The sequence below is a fragment of the Mustela putorius genome, unplaced genomic scaffold (assembly GCF_011764305.1).
Source record: "Mustela putorius furo isolate JIRA1106 unplaced genomic scaffold, ASM1176430v1.1 tig00000228_pilon_pilon_pilon, whole genome shotgun sequence".
Lineage (NCBI taxonomy): Eukaryota > Metazoa > Chordata > Mammalia > Carnivora > Mustelidae > Mustela > Mustela putorius.
In genome coordinates this window covers 200,998-224,812 of record NW_025421322.1, presented here as the reverse complement: position 1 = coordinate 224,812, position 23,815 = coordinate 200,998, and the positions used below count along the sequence as shown (strand labels likewise).

At 39.0% G+C, this 23,815-nt stretch overlaps 1 protein-coding gene across 9 annotated transcripts in view; it reads right to left on the bottom strand.

Annotated features, from left to right (window-relative positions):
- Positions 1-23,384, bottom strand: part of DPY19L4 (dpy-19 like 4) — a 69,191-nt gene extending 45,807 nt beyond the window's left edge. For 6 of the 9 annotated variants that reach the window (XR_006606117.1, XR_006606119.1, XR_006606118.1 and 3 more), the window contains exons 1-7: positions 23,207-23,384; positions 16,329-16,439; positions 7,914-8,024; positions 7,581-7,705; positions 4,195-4,285; positions 3,267-3,388; positions 3,017-3,162 (exon numbers count right to left, since the gene is read on the bottom strand). Coding sequence is in view for 6 of the 9 variants with exons in the window: in XM_045077944.1 (XP_044933879.1) it covers positions 3,017-3,162; positions 3,267-3,388; positions 4,195-4,285; positions 7,581-7,705; positions 7,914-8,024; positions 16,329-16,439; positions 23,207-23,222 (722 nt within the window). In the remaining 3 variants the exon portion in view is untranslated. Of the gene's footprint in view, positions 1-3,016; positions 3,163-3,266; positions 3,389-4,194; positions 4,286-7,580; positions 7,706-7,913; positions 8,025-15,640; positions 15,713-16,328; positions 16,440-23,206 lie in introns of all 9 variants that reach the window. The other 3 variants (XM_045077945.1, XM_045077946.1, XM_045077949.1) reach the window with 3 other exon arrangements.
- Between the last annotated feature and the right edge of the window lie 431 nt (positions 23,385-23,815).

Sequence of the window (23,815 nt, the reverse complement as noted above, 5' to 3'; positions counted from 1 at the left end):
AGCTGATCCTGCTCACCTTGTTGAGCCAGAAAACAACAGAGCTTTAAAAAATTAATGAAGATGTGTTAAAAGAACAGCAGTTAGCCTGAAAGGACTTGTATTAACCAAAGTTGTAACAACTTGAACAACAAAAACAACGGTGGTAATAGATTTAGCACTAATCAATCAATGAAAATCCCAACTTAGAAAAACATGCTTAGAAAAGAGAATACCAATGTTTAAAAAAAAAAGAAGACATACTGACTCAGTCAATGGAGCACACAACTCTAAATCTCAAGGTTTTGAGTTCAAGCCACACGTAAGGGTAGAGCCTACTATAAATAAATAAATACACACACACATATACATATATACATGTGTATATATATATATATAACTTATTAAATATATAACTATACTAAAAATATATTTTTTAAGAATATCAAAAAGCTTATCACTATATGAAGCAGCCATTAAATAATTTCCTAGAAATGGGTAAAGTGAAATTAAGCATTTTTCTGACTTTCTAATAGTAACTGAATTTAAAGGTAACCAAAGAACCCTGGTTAACTAAGAAATACTCTAGGGATGAATACTCTAGGGATGCCCGGGTGGCTCAGTCAGTAGAGCATCCAACTCTTGATCTTGGGATTTTAAGTTCATACCCTGTGTTTTGGGGATGGAGCCTCCTTAAAAAAAAAAAAACAATAAAGAAAATAAAGAAAAACTCTACCTTTTAAGAATGAAGAATATAGCTAATGAAAACAGAAAAATGTAATTTAAGGGGCACCTGGTTGGCTCAGTTGGTTAAGCATCCAACTCTTGTTTTTGGCTCAGGTCATGATCTTGGAGTCCTGGAATTGAGCCCTAAGTTGGGCTCCCTTGCTTCCTCTCTCTCCCCCTGCCTCTCCCCCTCTTATTTGCACTCTCTCTCTCTAAAATAAATAAATCTTTAAAAAAAGAAAAATATAATTTAATAAACCCTGATGTAATCACTAATTTCAGCAAAGATTAGCAACTGGAGTTACAACCCTTAGGTAAATGGTTAATGTTAAAATGGACATTCATGTGGTACCCCAAACACCACACAAATTATATTCTAGTCATACTAGTCAATGAAGAGATCTGTCGTCCCCCAAACCAACAGTCAATCTCAGACTCAGTAGAGGTAGGCCACATAAACACCATGTAACTTTTAATATCTTGGAACATGAAAAACCCATCATCTAAGATTTTTTTTTTTTTATCTATGATACATTCTAACTAGAATTGTTCTCTTGAATTCATCAAGCCTTTGATATAACTTCCAGATTACAGAAACACAAAGAGGAAAGAGCTAGATGACACCACAAGAAAGCAAAAAGAGAAATAAATCCATAAGGTGGGACATTCTGTAGGACAACTAACTGGTCTCTTCAATTAAAAAAAAAAAAGGGATTATGGAGGGCTTAAACAGAATTAAGGAGGGGCACCTGCTGGCTCAGTCAATAGAGCACTGGATTCTTGATCACACGTCTTAAGTTCAAGTCTCACATTGGGCATAGAGCTTATTTAAAAAAAAATTGGGCAGGAGCACAGAGTCTGAAGCAGGGCTCAATCTCATGACCCTAAAATTACGACCTGAGCTGAAATCAAGAGTCATACCCTTAACCAGATGCTTAACCGACTGAGCCACCCCGGTGCCCTTAAAGAAGATTTTTTAAAAATCCTTTTTATCAAATTACTGGCAACATGTGACTCTAAATATAAACAAAGCCCAGTAAGAGCTATAGATCTTAATGCTGAGTCTCAATAATTTGAAAGTAGTGTATTTTTTATTTAGCAATTGCCAAAAGAAAATGTTGTGACAGAATGTTTCATTTTTAAAAACTTAGTCATGATAAGTGTTAGGGGAGAAAAGTATAATGGAAAGAAAGAATATCCATCCTTTAAAACTAAACTTTAGACACTGACCAATGCCAAGAAAATTTTTAGGTCTCAAATCAGCCCTCCATTTCTAAAGACCCACTGCCTACCCTCTTTTTACTCACAATTAAAGAAAGGGGGATGCTTTGATTACCAAAAGGGATGGGTTTATTCATTCAGAGCACTCTGTGATAGATTAATATAGACTCCTTATCTGTGGTGATTAACTTAATAGTGATATATGTGATGCCTTTCCTTTTCACAAAATAATGTCTTCAGTTTTAAATAAAAGAGGAAAGAAAGGGCACAACCATGTATACCAATGTTACTATGTCTGATAAAAGAGAGATATAAGGTAGATGTATTATACTTCATATACTTTGTGTTGCATGACAAATGACCACACAAGTATAGACTTAAAACAACATAAATTTATTAGCTCACAAACCTACCCCAGTATTTCTGAATATTCTGCTCAGGGTCTCCCTAAGCTAAAATCAAAACATCAGCCAGGGTTGCTGTTCTCATCCCAGGGCTCGTGGTCCTTCCCAGGGTCACTGGTTATTGGCAAAATTCATTTCCTCCTCACTTCACAGCAACGGCGCAGCAATCCATCTCATGCTTCAAATATCTCTGACTTGCCCTTCTGCACCAGATGTAAAAAGATCTCCACCTTTAAGGGCTCATATGGTTGATTAGATCAGGTCCACTAGGAAATCTTCCTACCTTAATATCAACTGTGCCATTTAACATAACAATCACAGGAATGATATCTCATCTTATGCACAGGTGGGGATTAGGGTGTGGAATATTTGGGGGGGTGGCATTTTTAGAACCAAATACCACAGCCATAAAAAAATAAAACTGTAAAACTCAAATTTAAAAACCATTTCTTGGGACGCCTGGGTGGCTCAGTTGGTTGAGCAGCTGCCTTCGGCTCAGGTCATGATCCCAGCGTCCTGGGATCGAGTCCCACATCGGGCTCCTTGCTCGGCAGGGAGCCTGCTTCTCCCTCTGACTCTGCCTTCCACTCTGTCTGCCTGTGCTCGCTCTCACTCTCTCTCTCTTACAAATAAATAAATAAAAATCTTAAAAAAAATAAAAAATAAAAAAAATAAAAACCATGTCTTACCTGTTAATAATGAACCATGCAACAGTAAGCATTCCTGCTAGCCATGTTCCACTCATAAGCCAACTTGTAACAAATAAAGCAGTAACATATATTCCTTGCAATCCAAAAACAATGCCAATATAGAAATAAACTGGCTCAATAATCTCCTAATTGGGGGGGAAAAAAGAGGAGATAATATAGTGACATTACATAATTTTAATTATTTACAAATATGTAAGAAAATAAATATTAAAGTCAAAAGAAAACATACATTGCTACCAGTTGCTTGATATAAAACACTGGCAATAAGTTCTGGATACAGAGACATTTGCTGCACTGCATTTATAGTCTTCAGAGATACAGTTTTGTTATTGTGTGTCAATTCATAAACACCTAAAGACAGAAAAATTTTTCTCCAGATTATTTATTCTGCTTTACAATAATTAAACATGTCATTCAGAGATCATTAAATATTTTAAATATTTACTAATTACCAAGAAAAATCTCAAAGTAAAATACACTGAGTGTGCCTCATTTTTCCAATGCTTTTATTAAGTATAAGAGAGTAATACTTGTACTCTAAGACAAATCTCCAAATTCAAGGATTCCCACATAGTAGAACAATGTTTTATTTTAGAGAAGCATTGTTATTAAAAATATAAATGTGGGGCGCCTGGGTGGCTCAGTGGGTTAAGCTGCTGCCTTCGGCTCAGGTCGTGATCTCAGGGTCCTGGGATCAAGTCCCGCACCGGGCTCTCTGCTCAGCAGGGAGCCTGCTTCTTTCTCTCTCTCTCTCTGCCTGCCTCTCCGTCTACTTGTGATTTTCTGTCAAATAAATAAATAAAATCTTAAAAAAAAAATTTATATATATATATATATGCACCTGAGTGGCTCAGCTGGTTAAGTGACTGCCTTCAGCTCAGGTCATGGCCCTGGAGTCCCAGGATGGAGTCCAGAAATCGTACCCCCTGCTCAGCAGGGAAGTCTGCCTCTCCCTCCGACCCACTCCCATCCTGTGCTCTCTCTCTCTCAAATAAAATAAAATCTTAAAAACAAACAAACAAACAAACAAATGTGGGGGGTACGATTCAATCGGTAGAACATGCGACTTTTGACCTCAGGGTCCTGAGCTTAAGCCCCATGTTGGTACAGTTTAAAAAACAAACAAACAAACAAAAAAACAAATGTGGTTATCATACCTCTTTCAAATGAGGGCGCTTTTAACATATCTTTATAATAAGAGTAATAAATGGCACTGTCACCTTGAAATGTGATTTCTCGTTCAAGTTCCTAAAAGAAAATGAAATGATTACTTAAATACCAGTATCCTAAATTTCACCTGCAATCTTCTTTCTCTTCATCTTCTAAATTAATGCTATTTATCCTTTTATTCAAAGAAACATGCTTGAATTTTTCTTTAATCACTAGTGGCCACATTAAGGAGTTAAACTTTTCAATAATCTGACAATTATTTTAATTAAACACCTAAGGTTTGGGGCACCTGAGTAACTCAGTCAGTTAAGTGTCCAACTCTTGATTTGGGCTTGCGTCATGATCTCAGAATCCTGAGACTAAGCCCTGCATCAGGCTCTGCTGCAGAGTCTGCTTGAGATTCTCTTCTGCTCTCTTTGCCCTTCTCCCTGCTCACATGCTCTCTCTCAAATAAACCAATCTTTAAAAAAAAAGAAAGAAAGAAAGAAAGAAAGAAAGAAAGAAAGAAAGAAACACCTAAGGTTTAAAATGGATTGTAGCTCATAAGGCATTTACCTTATTATATATAAGGAAAATCTAGAAGGAAAGCCAGAAAAAATGCTCTAAGGACAGCAAGAATAGTAAGGCAGGTAATAAAAAATGATGGTTGAGGGGCGCCTGGGTGGCTCAGTCGGTTGGACCCTCTGCCTTCGGCTCAAGTCATGGTCCTGGGGTCCTGGGATCGAGCCCCGCATCGGGCTCTCTGCTCGGCAGAGAGCCTGCTTCCTCCTGTCTCTCTCTCTGCCTGCCTCTCTGCCTACTTGAGATCTCTGTCTATCAAATAAATAAAATCCTAAAAAAAAAATGGTTGAAGTGTTAAAGTCCATAATAAAAAAAAAATTTTTAAGAAGAAATCAGTATTTTCTATTGCTTTTCTACTTCCTTAAATATCTAGAACAATAAGCCCTTAACTCTTTTCTATAGCAAGAACACCTAATCAGTGCTTTTCAAAAGAAATTCCAGACACAGAGGCAAATCTTAAGTTCCTAAAATAGAGTTATACAGTGTGCCTGAGTGGCTTGGTCAGTTAAGCGTCTGACTCTCGATTTCAGCCCAGGTCCTGAGCATGACCTGAGGGGTCATGAGATAATCTCCTGAGAGATCATGACCTAAGGGTTCATGAGAAGGCTCATGACCTATTAGGGTCGTGAGACTAAGCCCAGCTCCACATCAGACTCCACGCTCAGTAGGGAGTCTGTGATTCTCACCCTTGCCCCACCACCCAACTCATGTTCTCTCTTGCTCTCTAAAAATAAATAAACCTTTTAAAAATTTATTATTAAAAAATTGGGCAATATAGGTAATTCAAAAACCATGAAAAACCTTGCACATTTCATGATAAATCAAGCTTTTGTAAATCTATAGTCTCTGAAAATGAAACTCCTTTATTTTCATGCATAACATTTATCAATTAATGTAAAAGGTATCAGAGCAGTTTTTCCTAAGTTTGGCTAACAGAATTTCCTGAGATATAAATGGGTATTACCCATTTAAAGAGTTCTTACCCACATAAAGAGTTCTATAGTTAAATAAGTTGTGCAAAGGCAGCATTCAAGAAAACGGGTTTCTTTAAGACTTCTTAGAGTATCAGTATGTCTTATGCAACTGTGAATCTCTAGGAGGAGACTTTTTCTAGATCTATTTGACCAGTGACTTTTTTCCCCATTTAGAACTTATTGATCAAAATAAATTTCCTTAACAACAAAAATCAGGTAAATTTCCTTAAAATGATTCTTTATGAATGGAAACAGATTTGTTTCTAAGATTTCAAAGATATGAACTTTGGATCACTGCTTCTCAAATTTAATGTGCATATGAGTTTCAGACATCTTATTAAAAGATCTCTAATTAGCGGCAACTGGGTGGCTCTGTGGGTTAAGTGGCTGCCTTCGGCTTGGGTCATGATCCTGGGGTCCTGGAATCGAGCACTACATCGGGCTCCCTGCTCAGTGGAAAACCTGCTTCTCCCTCTCCCTCACCACTCTGCATGCTTGTGCTCTGTCACTACCTTTCTGCTAAATAAAAAAATCTTAAAAAAAAAAAAAGATCTCCGATTAGATTTTGATTCTAAAGTGGGGCCTGAGAATTTGCAAATCTTTTTTTTTTTTTTAAAGATTTTATTTATTTATCTGGCAGACAGAGATCACAAGTAGGCAGAAAGGCAGGCAGAGAGAGAGAGGAGGAAGCAGGCTCCCTGCAAAGCAGAGAGCCCGATGTGGGGCTCGATCCCAGGACCCTGGGATCATGACCTGAGCCGAAAGCAGAGGTTTTAACCCACTGAGCCACCCAGGTGCCCCGAGAATCTGCAAATCTAAAAAAGCTCCCAGGTAAAGTCAATGTTCCTAAATCATACAGTCTTATAAAAAACACAGTATTTTTTGATGCATGCCTTCTATATTTTCAAATCTTTGGTTGTTCTCAATACTGCTTACCCAACAGAATTGCTTGGACATATTTTAAAACACTGATCCTAGATACTTCCCGCTACCCCACCTAAGAATATGTGAACTTTTTAAAAGCTCATCAGATGGTTCTATTGTACATCCAGTATTATCAAGGAAATAGGATATGCTACAGTAATAGCTTTTGTCAAATCAATACAGGCAATTATTCAGCTAAATGTTTTGGTGGGATGAGGTCAATCAATGGCTGCTCAAAAATAAGAACAACAACAAAACAGTTTGGACTAAAAAGGAAAACAAAACTCTTTAGAGTCAAGTGGTAACTCTGTGAACCTTATCAATCCATGAAAAGTATATCTGATTGTGAAGGAAAGTCTGAGAACAAATTTACTCAAAGGCTAAATTATGAGTTATGTAAGTAACTACAGTGACTAAAGGGTCTGTGGAATACACATGATTTAAAACCAGACATTAAACATACTAATATGTAGAGACATCTTAATAAATACTGTCATGTATGTTAATCATTTCCATACCCCCAAAACATTCTAATCATGTAATCTAAAAATTAAAATATTTTACTACTGAAATGGTTTTGAAATGTAAACTACCAAAACTAGTAAAAGTATGACTAAACTTGGTAACATTTCACTGTCATTAAAAGCCCCTGATAGATTAGTAGCACAATAAATAAAAAGCATCCTCATAGTTTTTATTCCATGGCCTGGAAATACATTGTATTACATTTTTCAAGGTTGATGTTTTGACTGTGTTCTCAAAATAGCTCCTACACCATTTTGTGTCTAATGACTGTACATAAGAAAGCACTTGTCATACTTACACATACAGTTTGGCTCCCTGAAAAATACATTATTTAGATTAAAGTTAAATACTCAAACAACTTCCATATGCTCAAAATTCTTTCTTCTTACCTGCCTGTTGGAAAACCAGAATTTCCGTTCATGGTATGCTGATAAATAGAGAGCATACATCATACCACTAGTAACTGCTGCAAGACAGCCAATGAAAATCTTTGCAAAGCGCTGAAATAATACATCTGAAAAAGCATATTAAAAGTAATCAGATGTAGATGATATTTATATTAATCCACTTCTATTTTTAAAAAGTAATTAAAAGGTAGTATATACCCTTGATGTGAGGAAAATGGCATTCTAACTCTGTGTTCTTCCTCCCCAAAACCTATATCCCCAGTCTAATGAGAAAAACAGCAGACAAATTTCAAAAGAAAGACATGCTAAATATACCTGACCAGTATTCCTCTGAACTGTCAAGGTCACTGAAAACAAGGAAAACCTTAAAACTGCCACACCCAAAAGAGTCTAAGGAGACATGCTGACTAAATGTCATGTGGGATCCTGGAACAGCAAAAGGACATTTGGTAATTAAGCAAATCTGAATAAAGTATGGATCTTTTTTAAAAATAGTGTATTATGGAATACTATGCAGCCATCAAGAGATACAAAATCTTGCCATTTGCAATTACATGGATAGAACTAGAGGGTATTATGCTAAGTGAAATAAGTCAATCAGAAAAAGACAACTATCATATCATCTCTCTGATATGAGGAATTTGAGAGGCAGGGTGGGGGGTCATGGGGGTTAGGGAGGGAAAAAATGAAAATACATGGGTTGCGAGGGAGACAATCCATAAGAGACTCTTAATCTCACGAAACAAACTGAGGGTTGCTGGAGGGTAGCGGGGTAGGGACCTTGGGGAGGGTATGTGGACATTGGGGAGGGTATGTGCTATGGTGAGTGCTGTGTAAGCCTGATGATTCATAGACCTGAACCCCTGGGAAAATAATATAGTATATGTTAATAAAAAAAATAAAAAATAAAAATAGTGTATTAATGCTGGTTCCTTAAGTGTACCAAAAATACCATACTAATACAAAATGTTAATAAAAGGGGAAATTCTATGTGTGGGCAGAAGGAGGGTGTAAAAAGGGAACTCTGCACTATCTGTCCAGTTCTATAAACCAAAAAAGATTTCAAAAGTTAAAGCCTACTACTCGGGCGCCTGGGTGGCTCAGTGGGTTACTATCAATAGCATTTCCTATCAAGGAATTTTTTTCTTTACTGAGGAATAATTTACATACTATAGATTACAGCCATTTAAAATATATGTAATTCAATCATTTTTAATTGTTTATATATTTAAAACATCATATGCAACTATTATATATATGTAACTATTTCTTGATGAATAACATAAGACACATGTGAATTTTCTACACACAGGATGATTTAATCCTGCTCTACTCTAGCTATTAGGTATAACAAGCACAGGCCTAAGGCCCCAAAGCCCAATGTTTGATTACTGAATGATCTGTAAAACTCAACTTGCTGATTTATGAGGTTAGCTAAACTAAAATCTAAGCCATTTTCAAAATATTATTTAATAAATATTAGTTTTCATGGAACACTTAGAGACATTAGTAGACAAAGCAGTTAGATATGACTGTCAGTAAGAATTACATTGAAAATGCTTGAAAAACACTACCCAATAAATCAAATATTAGTATCAGTATGATACAATTGTTTTAAAATTACTGCTTTCAAAAGCATGGCCTGGCACATAGTAAGAGCTCAGCAAATACTACTATTGTTGAGATATAGAAGTATACATGCAAAAATATATAAGATAGTTAATTAAAGCAATGTTAACACAATATGAGCTATAAAAAGCTGGTAAAAAACATCAATGGTGGCAGTTTGGCAAAGGTGCTTCAAAGTTTCCGAACATGTGTCCTGGTTTGTTTGGGTTTTTTTCCCCATTAATTCTCTGGAATAATTTTTTGCTCATTAATTCTTTAGATAATGGCAAGTTAATCCTAATTGTCAGGGGTTATTACAAAAAGTATGTAAATCAAATCCTACATATAAATGCCTTACCTTAATACTAAATATGGTGTTTTCAAAGTTTATTGTGAAGAGTCAAATATGGAATAAGAAAAAAAGAGCACTAAATAAATATCAGTATCAACAATACAGGGCATAGTTAGGTAACATTTAAAGCAAAGGAAAAAGTTAAGGACATATTAGGAAAAGAAATGTAGGATTCCATTTCACAAAAAGGAAAAAAAAAAAGAAAAGAAAAGTATAAGGGCACTGAAAAAAATGTAAGTAAAACTTGCCAAAACTTTTGTTCGATCTACTGGAATTATTTATACATTTTATTTTATAACACATTTCTCTATTTTCCACATCTCTAGAAATAAAAAAAATATGTTTTTGTATTCAGGGGGAAAATACTATTTTATAGTAGTTAGCTCTAGATTGTTTAATTATCTTTCTTGTATTTTCCAAAATGTTTTAAATGACCACTCTATTAGTAAGCTTTTCTATGATTAAAAAAAAAAAAATTACCCCAAACCACTAGTGGCTTACAAAATACAGGTTTATTTCTCACTTATGCTACTTGTGGGTTTGGGGCCCATAGTGACTCTTCACCCAATTCCACACTTTAGATTAGCTGTGGCTCTTTTTGTATTTTCTTCAGAGTCCCAGATTGGGGTCAGTAGCTATTCTCATGAAAGAGGGTAAGAGCAGGAGAACTGGACGCCTGGATGGCCCAGTCATTCATTTAAGCATCTGCCTTCAGCTTAGGTCATAATCCCAGGGTCCTGGGATGGAGCCCCACATCAGGCTCCCTGCTCTGTGGGGAGCCTGCTTCTCTCTCTCCCTCTGCCTGCCACTCCCCTTGCTTCGGCTCTCTCTCTCTCTCTCTTTCAGTCAAATGAATGAATAAAATCTTTTTTTTTTTTTTAAGATTTTATTTATTTATTTGACAGACAGAGATCTCAAGTAGGCAGAGAGGCAGACAGAGAGAGAAGGGAAGCAGGCTCCCTGGGGAGCAGAAAGCCTGATGTGGGGCTTAATCCCAGGACCCTGGGATCATGACCTGAGCCGAAGGCAGAGGCTTTAACCCACTGAGCCACCCAGGCATCCCCTGAATAAATAAAATCTTAAAAAAAAATTTTTTTTTAAAAGGCAGGAAAACAGGCAGAGAATATAATGCCTCTTACAGTTTCTGGTCAAAACTAGAACATGCTACTTCCACAGACAGTCCATTGGTCCAGGCGAGTCACATCAGTAAGCCTGACAATGAGGGAACAAAGTATACACTGCCTCAGAGATGCACTCCAAATGACATGGCAATGGGAATAAATGGATAATTCACTTTAGGGAAAGGAGAAAATACTTGCAAATAAAAGAGTCTATCAGGGTCTGTCCCATTTGTCACAAATATTCACTTCACTCCAAAGGCAAACCACTCACTCCTTCTCAAGAAAGACACCTTAGGAACAGCTTATTTAGCTTGTTTCCTGCATGTATGTATCATTTTAAGACCTGGATAGTTAAATCCTTTTTAATCTAGGCTGATAGTTCTTTTAACGGTACATCTCTCCTAAAAGCTTAGCAGGCAATTCTCTTCGATATTCACTTAACAGAAATAAAAAAACAAATGCCCACAAAAAGATCTGTAGAACTGTGTTCACAGAAGCCTTATTCTTAATAGCTAAATACTGAAAATTAGGGCACCTGGGTGGCTCAGTCATTAAGCGTCTGCCTTCAGCTCAGGTCATGATTCCAGGGTCCTGGGAACAAGTCCCACACCAGGCTCCCTGCTCAGCAAAGAGCCTGCTTCTCCCTCTCCCATACCCCCTGCTTATGTTGCCTCTCCCACTGTCTCTCTGTCAATTAAATAAATAAAATCTTAAAATAAAATAAAAATAAATAAATAAATACTGAAAATTACTCAAATGTCCAACAAGAACAGAATAGATAAAAAATTATACCAACATGAATGAATCTCAAAATGATTCACTTAGCCGAGCTAAGTGAAAAAATCCAGACACAAAAGCATACATGTTATACAATTCCATTTACCGGAAATTCTACAACATGCAAAACTAATTAATAAGAAGAGTGGTTACTGGGACACCTGGGTGGCTCAGTAGGTTAAGTGGCTGCTTTCAGATCCCACAGTATGGGATTGAATCCCACATCCTGTTCAGTGGGGAGCCTGCTTCTCCCTCTGCCTGCTGCTGCTCCTTCTCTTGCATAAATGAATAAATAAAGTCTTTTTAAAAAAAGAGTGGTTGGGGCACCTGGGTGGCTCAGTGGGTTAAAGCCTCTGCCTTCAGCTCAGGTCATGATCTCAGGGTCCTGGGACTGAACCCCACATTGGGCTCTCTGCTCAGCAAGGAACCTGCTTCCCTTCCCCTCTCTCTGCCTGCCTCTCTGTCATCTCTGTCTGTCAAATAAATAAATATGTCTGTGGTCTCTGTCTGTCAAATAAATAAATAAATAAATCTTTAAAAAAAGAAAAAAGAGTGATTGTCTTCAGGGGTGGGGAGGAATAGGGAAAATCTGGAAGGGGGTACAAAGAAACTTTCCAGGTTAATGGAAATGTTCTGTATCATGTTTCAACTGTACTCCTGTGTCAAAACTCATTTAATGAAATGCCTAAGAGTCTGTGCATTTTTACTATAAGCTAATTATAGAAGTATACCTCAGAGATGGTACAGGCTCAGTTCCAGACTACTGCAATCAAGCAGATATTGCCATAACCGTACTAAGTGAATTTTTTGGTTTCCTAATTATATAAATGTTAAGTTTACACTATACTGTAGCATTATGTCTTTAAAAAAAAATACATATCTTAATAAATAGTTCATTGCTAAAATATACTAACCATCACCTGAGCTATCATTAAGTCATAATTACTGACCACAGATCACTACAAGATATAATGATAAAGTGTGAACTACTACGAGAATTACCAAAATATGACACAGAAACAGGAAATGAGCAAATGGGGTTGGAAATGGTGCTGTCAGACTTGCTCAACATAGTGTTGCCACTAACCTACAACTCATTAAAAAAAAAAAAAAAAAAAAGAAGGGTGCCTGGGTGGCTCAGTTGTTAAGCGTCTGCCTTCAGCTCAGATCATGATCCCAGTGTCCTCGGATCAAGCCCTACAACTGGCTCTCTGCTAGGTGGGAAGCCTGCTTCTGCCTTTCCCACTCTCCCTGCTTGTGGTACACACACATGCACTCTCTCTCTGTTAAGTAAATAAATAAATAAAATCTTAAAAAAAAAAAAAGATATCTGCAAAGCACAATAAAGTGAAGCACAATAAAAGGAGGTATGCCTGTACCTTAATTTTTAAAAAGCAAATCACTTGTTTTTGTAAAGAACAATCTTGTCAGCTTTTTACCTACTTGATTCTAGTCAGCTCTTTGTTCCAACAACTATACAGAAGTCCTCCCCTGCCTTGTGTGCAAGGCATAACGTTCCAAAATCCTTAATGGGTGACTGGAACTGTGGATAGTACTGAACCCTAGTTATATTATGCTTTTCTGATGCATATGTAACTGAGATAAAGTTTAATTTATAAAGTTAGACACAGTGAGATTAACAATAACTAATAATAAAATACAACTATAACAATATGCTGTAATAAAAGTCACGGGAACATGGTCTCTGGCTCTCAAAATATCTTATTGTATTGTACTCACCCTACCTTGTGATGATGGGACATGATAAACACCCACGTGATGAGATGAAGTGAGGAAAATGGCATAGGTATCCTGAGGTAGTGTTACACTACTATTAACTTTCTGACAACACGTCAGAACGTGGGATTATCTGCTTCTAAACTGTGGTGAACACAGAAAACTGAAATAATGGAAAGTGAAACTACTGGATAGGAAGGACTATTGTACTTATAATTTTTTTCCTAGATGAGTCTCGGAAAAGGTTTAAATACATGTATTTTGAGCTTATTAGGCTACTGTGGAACCACACGCTGTGTTATTTTCCCTGAATACTTTGTCCAACTGAAAAGATTTACTAGGAAATATCTTCATCCATCCATATATTTTAACAAACTCTGCGACAGCCTTGCCCTGAGGATTCATCCTAGTCATTCACCTTTATTGCTCAAGGTATTTCTCAATTTTCTGGATTTTGCTAGCTAAAATAGACAGTTCTAACTCAACACTACAAGTCCCAGAAATTCTGGATCCTCTATTTTCCTGCTTGCAAACAGGATAATTCTGTTCTAAATTCATTTCTTTAATCAAAGAGATGTAATCAAATGTAGCTGATAACCAAGGCACTCTAGTAACATCCTATTTTACAATCTTGTTACCTAAAATAATAAAAAAAAAAGTAGTATAAAAATTGCAACAAATTCATAAGAAATGGTTTCATAAAATGTTTTATCACTGCATAATATGGATTATTGTTTTTCTAGCTTCCAAAAAAATTTCCTTGCTGCTAGCCCCTGAACTAGCTCTACAGATGATCTACTGCCTTTATCTTACTTGAGAAATATATATATAAATGGGCCTTCAGGGGCGTCTGGTTGGCTCAGTCAGTTAAGTATCTACCTTTGGCCCAGGATTCTGGCATCAAGTCCAACATCATGCTCTTTGCTCAGCAAGAGCCTGCTTCTCCCTCTGCCTGCCGCTCCCCCTACTTGTCTGTCCTCTTTTTCTCTCTCTAAAAAATAAAATCCTCAAAAAATTTAAAACTTTTTTTTTTTTTAAAATAGGCCTTCAACTCTCTACTCAGCGGGAAGCATGAGAAGGCTTTCAGCCTCTAAGGACAGCATGTTCTCCAGAGCCATCTTCATACACAGTTCAGTAGTTTAATAGAAAAGGAAGGACCTCCAGAGGGTGGAGTCAAGGACCACAGAGAACACTGAACTGGGAAGTTACTTCCAAGGAAAACAACTAGGGCTTAATAAAGAAACATCCCTACCCGGGATAAGGAGCCCTCATATTTATCCATAGCAGTTATGAAATTTCGTAACTGCTATGGACCAGTGACTGATCTCTCTCTCACTCTTCTTCTTTCTGAATGGAAGCATGGAATGCCTTTATTTTGCTTATCCTGTCCCTGGGAGGGACAGGATATATCCTGTCCAACAATATATCCTGGGAGGGGGACATGTGCAGAAAAGCTAACATAACAGCCCTGCAACTGCCTTATGGAGAAAGGCCTGCTTGCAAGGTAGGACCTTTATTGGAATCTGTAAATTTGGACTTCAGAAAGGTTCCCACCATTCTCTTACCAGTTAGTTTACTGTATCTGACCTATTTGTACAAATGATGTGGTTTATGCTCGCTACTTTCCTTCTGGAAATCCAGTTTTGGTTTGTGGTAGGTAAAGGGTACATGACCAGCCACCAATAAAAACTCTGTGCAGGGGGTGCCTAGGTCGCTCAGCGGGTTAAAGCCTCTGCCTTCAGCTCAGGTCATGATCTCAGGGTCCTGGGATCAAACCCCGCATCAGGCTCTCTGCTGAGCAGGGAGCCTGCTTCCTCCTCTCTCTCTGCCAGCCTCTCTGCCTACTTGTGATCTCTGTCTGTCAAATAAATAAATAAAATCTTAAGAAAAAAAATAAACAAACAACTCTGTGCAGGGGTGCCTGGGTGGCTCAGAAGGTTCAGTCTCTGCCTTCAGCTCATGTCATGATCTCAGCATCCTAGGATCAAGCCCTGCATTGGGGCGTAGACTCAGTGGGGAGTCTACTTCTCAGTCTCCCTCTCCCTCTGCATCTCCGCCTGCTCATGCTCTCTCACTAAATGTATAAATAAAATCTTAAAAAAAAAAAACAAAAAACTCCATGCAGTCATTAATAAGCTTTCCTGGTAGACAAAACTTGACAAATGTCCCAATTTGACGCTGAAGTAGTTAAGCACAACCTGTGTGAATCCATTAGTAAAATAATCAGTGAAGCTTAAGCCTAGTTCTTACAGACTTTAGCCCTAGGCCTTTTCCTTTTGCTGATTTTCTTTTAGCTGTTTACTATAATAAATCATAGCTATAACTATTCTGAGACCTATGAGTCCTTCTCACTAATCACCAAACATAGGGGTGGTCTTGGAAACCCCTCACAGAGCACATAACTTACCTTTTTAATTCATAGATATATGGACCAGAATGATTCATACCTGGCCCTGATGTAGATAGGACGACCTTTGGCCTCAAGACTGCTTCCAGAACTAGTAAGACTGAGTATCTTCCTTGGGGTCAGAGAGGTAGTGAGTGTACTTTGGTTGAGGGAGAAAAGTAAATATTTATGACCAAAAGGAAAGAATGTGGTAGAGAGTTATATTATTATTCCCACTTATTTTGTCCTTTCTTACAAAAAGATTATTGATCTCTCTCCCCACTACCATGTGACTTGCAATGCCTCCCTGTAATCAGGGTATACTTCTCAATTTCACTGTCTGGATTGTTTATATGCTTCCTTGGGTCACAGATAGAATCTGAGTACAAGTGACTGAGTGTCAGTTCAGCAGAAAATTTAAGAGACATTGCATGACTCTGCCTATTCTCCTGTTCTTTTCCTCTGTCTTAAAAAAAAAATTCCAACTAGGGGCTGTTCCTTCACGACACATGAAGCTACACCAACCAACCTGAAGCCACAACATGAAACATTAGTCAGAAATAAGCATTTTTTGTAAACCAGTGAGATTTAGGGTTTGTTCTACAGCAAAACCAAAGCTGACTGATAATACCATGTAATTAATCTCAAAACAGGTATACGCATTTAAAATATTAATATAAAATATAATACCTAGTATACAAAAAGCCATTTTTATGGTAGCACAAAAACTCCAAATTTATCTAACTTACGTTTTGGAGCTCTTTCAGGAATTGGAGTGTCACTGATTTTCTCTTCTTTGACAGATTCCTTATTTTCTGAAGACTTCAGCTTTTTTCTTTGGCGCAGTTCTACTGTTGGTCCTTAAAAAATTTAATGTGTTATTGCAAAATGTGTACCACGTTGTTCTAATCTATAACCCAAACTAATCCACTTTTATTATACTAAGGCAAAAGTCACACAGAGACCTTTTAGTATCAAAGATTAACTTTCTTCACAATTAAATAAATTATTCATTTAGACAGTCTGTCTTTCATACAGACAGAAATTTAGGTTCTGCCTTCCACCTGTGCCTTCAGAGTCCTACTGATAAATCAACAAGCTCTAATAATGTTATTTTCAAAATATTCCAAAATAAGTAAACCTCCTTCCAGAATGACTAGGGAACAAGATGTTATTTAACATATTAACAGAGGGGTGCCAGGGTGGCTCAGTTGTTAAGCATCTGCCTTGGGCTCAGGTTGTGATCCAAGGATCCTGGGATCAAGACCCAAATCAGAATCCCTGCTTGGCGGGGTGCCTGCTTTTCCCTCTCCCACTCCCCCTACTTGTATTCCCTCTCCGTCTGTCTATCAAATAAATAAATAAAATATTTTGAAAAAATATATTAGCATATTATTCTAATTACCTGAGTATCACACTCATCATTCAAGGATTAACAATTTTTTTTAATCTGAATATAACAAATACACTGATCATAAAATTATACTTCATTTTTAAAACAATCCTGCAAAGGGGTGCCAGGGCTGCTCAGTCGTTGGGCATCTGCCCTTGGCTCAGGTCATGATCCCAGGATCCTGGGATTGAGTCCGCATGCAGGAAGCCTGCTTCTCCCTCTTCCACTCCCGGTACTTGTGTTCCCTCTCTCACTGTGTCTCTCTGTGTCAGATAAACAAAATCTTAAAAAAATAAATAAAGTAAAATGAAAAAATGAAAAAAAAAAGTCTTGCAAATTCTGCAGAATTTCACAGTGCTATATAGTTTTATCACTGTAGTCTTATAGATTTAGATATTTGAAATAGGCATATCCCTATATGCAGAAAACTGTCAGAAAATCTCCCAATATTAGACTATTGTTTTATGTCTGATAAAAAATAAAAAGCAGAAAGTAGCTCCAAACCAGTAAACTAAATTCCAAATGAAACAAAAATTTATATATATGGGCACCCAGGTGGCTCAGTGGGTTAAGCCTCTGCCTTCAGCTCAGGTCATGATCTCAGGGTGCTGGGATTGAGTCCCCCAACAGGCTCTCTGCTCAGCGGAGAGCCTGCTTCCCCCTCTCTCTCTGCCCACCTCTCTGTCTAACTGTGATTTCTCTGTGTGTCAAATAAATAAATAAAAATATTTTTAAAAATTATATATTCAACCTAACTACTTTTCCTTCCTAGAGTTAATTATCCTTTTTTAAAAAAAATATTTTATTTATTTATTTGACAAAGAGAAAAAGCAGAATCAGGGAGAGCAGCAGAGGGAGAAGCAGGCTCCCCACTAAGCAGGAAGCCCAATGGGGGGCTCAATCCCAGGACCCCAGGATCATAACCTGAGCCAAAGGCAAATGCTTAACCAACTGAGCCACCCAAGTGCCCCCTCTTTTTATTTTTAAGTAGGTTCCACACCCATCATGAAGCCCAATACAGGGGCTGAATTCATGACCCTGAAATTAATACCTGAGCTAAGATCAAGAGTCAGATGCTTAACCAACTGAGCAACCCAGGTGCCCCCAGAATTATTTTATAAGGTAGACTATGACTGTCTTGTTGATACAAACTGTCCTACCAAGCTTATAAAATGGTTCAAGAATTTATTTCCTCCTTACTAGAGTGGTGGAGAGTTTTCTTTTTTATCTTAGGGATGACCTTAGGCTATGAATTGAGTCTAAAAAGAAGAGTCAATAAAGGAGAATAAACCTGCTGCTGATGATCATATGAACGATTCTAGGTTTATTGTGGAAAATGAAAAACAAATATATATATTTTTTAAATTTTTTAGAATGTCTACACCCAGTGTGGGGCTCAAACTCATGACTGTGGAGAACAAGAGTCACATGTTCTTCCAACTGAGCCAGCCAGGTGCCCCCCCACCAAAAAGTATATATTTTTAAATAGCTTCAAAGCAAATTCAAGTTTGCTAAAGTGTCTTTAAAACTGGAATCATGATTTTAAAAAATAAACTGTATATTTAGTGGATTCCATCCATTTCTATACTTTCATTTATTTTGTACTTAAGTACTAAAGCCAGGGAACAGATTAGAAAAACGACATTATTATTAGAAGAGCCATACCTCAGATTTCGAGGTTTTTTTTTTTTAAATTTCAGAGAGAGAGAGAGAGAGAGAAAGGGCGAGCACATGTGCACACACATTGGGGGACTGGCAGTGAATCTCAAGCAGACTCCATGTTGAACATGACACAATTCCATGACCCTTAGATCACAACCCCAGCCGAAACCAAGAGGTGAATGCCCAACTGACTGTGCCACCCAAATGCCCCAGATTTTCAGTATTTCTACACATAAATCTGGGTCAATTAATAGACATTACTATATTTCTTTTTCATGACACTTTTTAACTTTTCTCTGCTCTGGAATAAAGCAAAAGTTAAAAGTACCCAACAAAAATGAAGATTTAGGGGCACATGGACCCCAATAATTATCACAGCAATGTCTACAATAGCCAAAATATGGAAAAAGCCCAGATACCCACTGATGGATGGATAAAGAAGATGCGGTATATATATACACACACAATGGAATAATATCATTCAACCATTAAAAGAATGAAATCTTGCCATTTGCAATGATGTGAATGGAATGACAGGGTATTATGCTAAGCAAAATAAGTCAGTCAGGGAAAGACAAATATCATATGATTTCACTTGTATGTGGAATTTAAGAAACAAAAAAGAGATGAACACAGGGGAATGGAAGGAAAAAATAAGATGAAATCAGAGATGGGAGATGGGAGGAAGGATACAGTAACTGGGTGATATAACTCCAAGATTACTTAGTTATTACACTTGCAAGAGAAACACATTGACAGTATTAAAATTTTTCTGAAAATTTAAATGGATAATTTCAGAAAATAAGCTAACAAATCTATTAAAGTAGTTTACAAATGGGTTAGGTAGGTCTTTTTTATTAGAGGAAGACTAAAAGCACACATTTAAGATAAAGATAGACTGGGAAGGGGGTATCACACAAAAAGTAACCTTTATAAAAAGTTATCATTTTCCTTTTTAAAAATTTTCCTCATAAATAATCACTTTACAGAGACATTAAATTATTCTTAGTACATATAAATGGATTCTATTTACAGTAGAGCTCATACAAAAATTTTGCACAGCTTCCCAAATGATGCACAAAGTCATTTTTTAAGAATCTGTATTAGGAACAACAAAGGGCCATACAAATGAATTATCTATAAAGGATCTATAACACTATAAATTCTTGGTTCTAAGATGGTATACGTTTTAAGATACCGAGCAGGTATCTTGGGGGTTTTGGTTTGTTTGTTTGTTTGTTTTTAAAGATTTTTTTTATTTGAGAGAGAGAGAACAAGCAGGAAGGGAGGGCAGAGGGAGAGGAAGAAGCAGACTCCCTGCTTGATCCTAGAACCCTGAGATCATGACCTGAGCAGAAGGCAACACCTCAGTGAACTAAGCCACCCAGGCACCATTTGTTTTTTTAAGTAGGATCCATGTCCAGTGTGATAGGAAAACTCTAGAATAGAATTTAAGTTTCCTTTTCTTTCTTACATTTTTAGCATTATAAAGAAAAAGTCAAACTAACTGAAAATGATAACATAGCCACAAAAATAATCTGCCATTTCAGGCTCTGGTCCAGTGATCTTCACATGACATAGGAGAGCTACAAACAGGCCTGCAAATATCCATCCAGACAACACACAGCAATTTCCAAATGAAGTGTTAATACTGCTCTACTCAAAGCTGTCACTTCTCTCTGCTCTAACATTTATTTCAAGAAGCGTAAGTATGAAAAACCTGACCCTCTGCTGCAACAATGAAGACATTTTTTGCAAGATGAGATTCTCAAAAAATCATTTACCTGGAGTAACAGCAGGACAATGAAAAGGACCCAAGTGAATGTGAATGATCAGCAAAAGGGTATAGGGAATATCTAGATACAAGTAAAATAGACCATTTAGTCTGATTTTAAGATAATATGAATTTTGTGGGGTTTTTTTTTAAGCTTTTATTTATTTATTTGACAGAGGGAGAGAGCACATGTGTACAGGCGGGGGGAACAGCAGGCAGAGGGAGAGGGAGAAGCAGGCTTCCCGCTGAGCAATGAGCCTGATGCAGGGCTGTCTTCCAGGACCCTGGAATGGTGACCTGAGCCAAAGGCAGACGCTTAACTGACTGAGCCACCCAGGTGCCCCAGATAATATGTATTTTGAAAAAAATTTATAGAGTGCCAAATAAGTGTAAAGCACTCAGAATCATGCCTAGTACACAGATATGTTTGCTATAAATATTATTACTAGCATTATTATAATAAATAAGACTATAATTACTCATTTATTGTTGATTATTATATCCCAGCACCTAACACAGCAGGCACCCAAATGTTTATGGAATTAAAAAGCTGCCAAATGAAACTATATTTCAACAAAACTTCAATACATTAATTGTTCCATATTAGGATATATTTGCTTTTGGATTATCAGTAATTCTACAACCAAAAATCACTTTTCATTTTATATCCCATCAATAAATTTTACAAAATGGTATGGCTTTTTTTTTTTTTTTTAAAGATTTTATTTGACAGACAGAGATCACAAGTAGGCAGAGAAGCAGGCAGAGAGAGAGGAGGAAGCAGGCTCCCCGCTGAGCAGAGAGCCCGATGCAGGGCTCGATCCCAGGACCCTGGAATCCCAGGACCCAAAGGCAGAGGCTTAACCCACTGAGCCACCCAGGCACCCCTGGTATGGCCTTTTTAATTAATTTATTTATTTATTTGACAGAGAGAGATCACAAGCAGGCAGGGAGGCAGGCAGAGAGAGAGGAGGAAGCAGGCTCCCTGCTGAGCAGAGAGCCCGATGCGGGGCTTGATCCCAGGACTCTGAGATCATGACCTGAGCCGAAGGCAGAGGCTTAACCCACTGAGCCACCCAGGTGCCCCTGGTATGGCCTTTTTAATTAGTTCCACATCACACTAATTTAATTAAGTGTAACAATAATCTCCTAAAACAATCTCTCATTTTGCATGATGTATAATATTAAAGACTTTTAGTATTGCGTTATTAATTTTTCATGCTTTCACTTAAGCGTGAAAAGTGTTCATGCAAACACACAAGCTAGTTTATCAACTTACTCCACAGATTTGCAACTACTCAGAAAAAGAAAAAATATAAAGAAATGTCTTAAACTACTGCAACAGAAGATAAAACCAAGGTAACAAACGGAATTACACTCTTCCTTACCAACTAAAAAGAGCGTTGGTTTTGACCTTTTTAGGTAGAGTGTCTTTAGATAGGTTTTAACACTCTGAAAACTCAAGAAAGAGGAGTCAAATATGAAACCAGTGTGAGCATAGGGACAAGGCAGCAAACCAAAGAGCAGACAACACTTTTTAAAAAAATTGCTTTCCACTGCATTCTTGAAATTCCCTCTTTGCATTCTTGGTTCAATAAGATTTAAATCTAGGGTCGCCATGGTGGCTCAGTCCTTAAGCATCTGCCTTCAGCTCAGGTCATGGTCCCTGGTTCCTGGGCTGGAGCCCCACCCCCATCGGGGCTCACAGGTTGGCAGGAAGCCTACTTCTCCCTCTCCCACTCGGCCTCTTGTGTTCCCTCTCTCACTGTGTCTCTCTCTGTCAAATAAATAAAATCTTAAAAAAAAAATATATATATATATGGTTTAAATCTAAATGAGATCACATTTACAACTGCACTCAAGAAGGTAAAAAGTTATTTTTCCCCCAGAATTCAAAATCTAACTGCTCTGTCAAGCCACACTACCATATATATCTGTTCCTAAAACTAGCACGGTATCAATGATGAAGTTATTATGCCATGAATGTTTCCTGTAATATCTACCATTAGCTGATAAGTTCTCCAACTCCCCCATTTTTCTCTCATACCCATCATTTTCTATGAATAAATATTACTGAAGAGATTAATTTTCTTAGCACGGGCCGTGTGCGGGCACGGGAAGCTTTCTCCAGCGACTTTCACGCTCAAAGCACTCCTGGCTTCCTAATCCTCCCAAACTTCCTACATCGCTCAGCCCTTTGCCATCTCCCCCTAACCTATAAACGAACTGGCCTTCTTCAGTTTCCCCTCCCAATTCATCTTACCTCGTTAACCCCAAATTCCTGCCTCTTTCCATACCTTCGGCGTGAGGCTGCTCCCCCCACCCCCGGACCTTGTATTGGTCAGGATCCACAGACCCCTGAAGGCACTCCAGAGTGAGGGCATTTGGTTAAACACTATCACTTTCAAAATATGCACTCCAGCACCTAAGCCTCCATCTTCTAACCCAAACTGCGCCTCCCACCCCATTAACTGTCCGCCAGGAGCCCTCCCCCTCGGGGAGTCCCCCCTCCCTCCGCAACACACAAACACAGCTTCTTCCCTCCCTACCTCACTCCCAACTTTAAGTTCCACCTTTGCTTCCCACTGAGGCGGACAGAACTTCGGGCCATTCACTCCGCTCCCAAATGTCCCCGCGCCGCCGCCGCCCCGCTCCTTCGCGGCCCCCCACGCAGCCACCCCTCGCGCAGCCGCGGCCACTGACCGCCCGCAGCCCAGGCCTCTGGGCCCCTCGCGCCCCCGCCTCCCTTTCCCGAGACCACGAGCGACAGCTGGCGCGCTGGACCCGGGAGCCCTCACCTTCTTCGTCCGCCATGGTCTCCGCGGAGGCCCGGGTGACCCTCCGGGTCCCGCGCGGCCCGGAGTCTCCGGCCCTCCGCGTCGCCGAACCCCTGGGCAGCCCCAAGACCGCTCCCGGCCGCCGCGCCCCCACTTCCTGACCCGCCCCCCTCCGGTGTCGCGGCCAACCGCGTCCCGCCCGGCGGCCCAGGAACCAGAGAGCCGGGAGCGGAGGGCGGCCGGAGCGTTTTGCTGGCGCGCCCAGGCCTGCGCGGGCAGGAAGACGACTCGACCGCGCGGGTGGCCCCGCCCACGGCCGGCGCTCTCCGCCTCCTCTTCCCCGCCTCCTCCTCCCGGCTGCCCGCACCCTCCCCCTTCCCCCCCGCCCTTCCGAAGGCTGGACAGCCTAGCTGGGGTTCCACGGCGTTTGTCGTTCGACACAGACAAAATCATCCGTTTCATCTTCCAGACTCAGACCGCATCCGCGCCCCGTTTGACCGAGAGGAAGCGGAGGTCGGGCGAGGTGTCAGGCACAAAGCTGGCGCGAGCTAGCGCCGGAGCGCACGGCTCGCGGCTGCCCTCGGTGCCGGCGCGCTCGGCGGCTCCCCGGGGCGGCGGACTGCTTGCTCG